This window comes from Myotis brandtii, unplaced genomic scaffold, assembly GCF_000412655.1.
Source record: "Myotis brandtii unplaced genomic scaffold, ASM41265v1 scaffold532, whole genome shotgun sequence".
Classification (NCBI taxonomy): Eukaryota; Metazoa; Chordata; class Mammalia; order Chiroptera; family Vespertilionidae; genus Myotis; species Myotis brandtii.
The window spans coordinates 413,807-416,038 of NW_005369955.1; the positions used below are offsets into that span (position 1 = coordinate 413,807).

A 2,232-nucleotide genomic window follows, 5' to 3' on the forward strand; every position below is an offset into this window, starting at 1 on the left:
CACGAAGGTGGTGCTCTTCTCCTGGAAGGTCTCGTCGATCCTCAGCTCCTGCCGGACACAGCTGTTCACGGCCATGATGCTGTTCCCGGTGCCTGCAGGAGGGGCGGGTGAGGGCGGGCAGAGCCCCACGGGGCCTCCGTCACACAGCGGAGGGGCTGCGGGCAGCGTCTGGGGGGCAGTGCTCTCTGTATCTGGACTGACGGGGGCTGGGTGGTGAATGCTTTGGCCAAAGCACAACGCACTGGATGCCCGGTGCCCTTCCCCACACGGAAGCTCTTCCGGGACCGGCACACGCGGGAGCCTCAGGAATGCAGAACACGCCACAGGCACAACCAAAGCTCCGTCCCACCCTGGCACAGGCTGGCTCAGCCCGCAGCCCTCCGCCTGCTCTGTGCTGGGGGGGAGGGGCACACACACACCCTCAGCTGCTCACAGGCGACTCCCGGGGGCGCGTGCGCTGTGCCCATGCCACCAGCGGGCAGAGGTGAGGAGGGGAGAGGCTGTGGAGCTGACCCGCCCAGGGGAGGTGCAGAGAAGGGACCGGGAAGACTGGACTTTTAACATGACAGCTGGAACTCGGCTCGGGCGCTCTCTGGTGAGGGCGGAGGACTCACAGCACCACAGGCAGTCGGCGTGCAGCTGGATGGACGAGAGGCCGCTGCCGGGCAGCTGGAGCCTGCGGGTCACCTGCAGGGTGCTCACGTCCCACGCCAGGACCGCCCCGTCCACGCTGCAGGAGTACACCTGGCTGGAGGCAGAAACGCATCTCGTTTTGTCGCTGAAACACACGCTGTGCGTTTTAACCCAGAAACGAACGAAGGTGCCATGAAAGCTCGCCACCCGGGCAGAGTGACAGGCAAACGCCAACGTGGTGAGAACAGGCTTTGGCGCCGATGCGGCCGATCAGCTGAACCGCAGCCGGGCCGGGAGCCACGCGCCCAGGCTCCCCCTGAACGGGCCTCCCTGAGGACGGGGAGCAGCTCGGACACGAAGTCAGGGAGCCGGCGGGAGGGTGGCTGGAGGGAGCCAGCGGGAAGCCTGGGGTTGTTCCCACAGGAGACGGGCTGCTCTGTCCCTGACGTCTGATCCCAGGCCCTGGTCACTGGCCAGGCCGGGCCCCTGCAGGTGACCGCTCACCTGCAGAGTGTCCACAAGAGGGCGCCATTGCAGCCCCTCCCTCACGAGGGTGCTGATCTCAGAATGTCCCAAGAGGGCATTTGGCGCCGCCTCCGGGGAGCCGGGTACCTGGGGTCGGGCCCGTCCTGCACCACGAAGCCGGTGACGCTGGCGCGGTGCTCGCTGAGCTGCTTGTGGCAGGACATGCTGTGGACGCTGATGATGTAGATGACGGAGTCCTCAGAGCCGACCCACACCTGGCCCTGCGCCACCAGCGCCATGCAGTTCTGTGGGGGAAGGGGACCCGCGAGCTGAGCCAGCGCTCCTGGGGGCGCGGCAGGTTCCTGGAGCTTCGACCCACCGACACGTCGCATTTTATGTGAACTGTTGACTCGTCAACGCGAGCCCACGGCCAACATCACGGGAGGCGGTCTGAGCGCAGCTGACCTAACGGACCATCTCCGAGAGGCGGGGCACGCCTTCCCGCGCTGGGGACACCAGGCAGCTCTCCGCTCACACCTGGGGACGGACGGGCTCAACACAGAGACCACCCAGAAAAGGCACAGCAGTGGGCCCGCCAGCGTGGCTCAGTGGTTGAGCATTGACCCATGAACCAGGAGGTCACGGTCAGGGCACAGGCCCGGGTTGTGGGCTCGATCCCAAGTGGGGCGAGCAGGAGGCCGCCGATCCATGATTCTCTCTCATCATGGATGTTCCTCTCTCTCCCTCTCCCTTCCTCTCTGAAATCAATAAACATATATTTTTTAAGACAACCCCGCGTGCCGTGTGAGGCGAGCAGAGGACTCAGGCTGAGCCCAGGCGCCGGAGGTCCAGGCAGGTTCGGAGCGAGGGCGGCTAAGCCGTTATGGGCTCATTTAAATGAGAACATTGCAGTAAAGCTGGAACCAGCTTACGTTTAACTTAAAAACTTGAAGCAGAAATGAGAGCCCCCGATGCCAGAGCGGAGGGCGCGGAGGGTCCTGTCCCGTGGCCTGGCCGTCCCCTTCCCTCCCCGCGAGGGGACGCACCAGCGTGGAGGAGCCCACGCGGACGCAGTGCTGGTGGAGGCTCCAGGATGACGCGTCGAACACCATCACTCTGCCCGCCTGCAGGGCG

At 65.3% G+C, this 2,232-nt stretch overlaps 1 protein-coding gene across 1 annotated transcript in view; it reads right to left on the bottom strand.

Moving 5' to 3' along the window:
* DENND3 (DENN/MADD domain containing 3) overlaps positions 1–2,232 on the bottom strand; it is a 36,648-nt gene that overhangs the window by 2,370 nt on the left and 32,046 nt on the right. The window contains exons 17-20 of the mRNA XM_014549016.1: positions 2,145–2,232; positions 1,246–1,403; positions 615–748; positions 4–92 (exon numbers count right to left, since the gene is read on the bottom strand). The exon at positions 2,145–2,232 is cut by the window's right edge and continues 12 nt beyond it. Of these exons, the coding sequence (XP_014404502.1) occupies positions 4–92; positions 615–748; positions 1,246–1,403; positions 2,145–2,232 (469 nt within the window). The remainder of the gene's footprint in view (positions 1–3; positions 93–614; positions 749–1,245; positions 1,404–2,144) is intronic.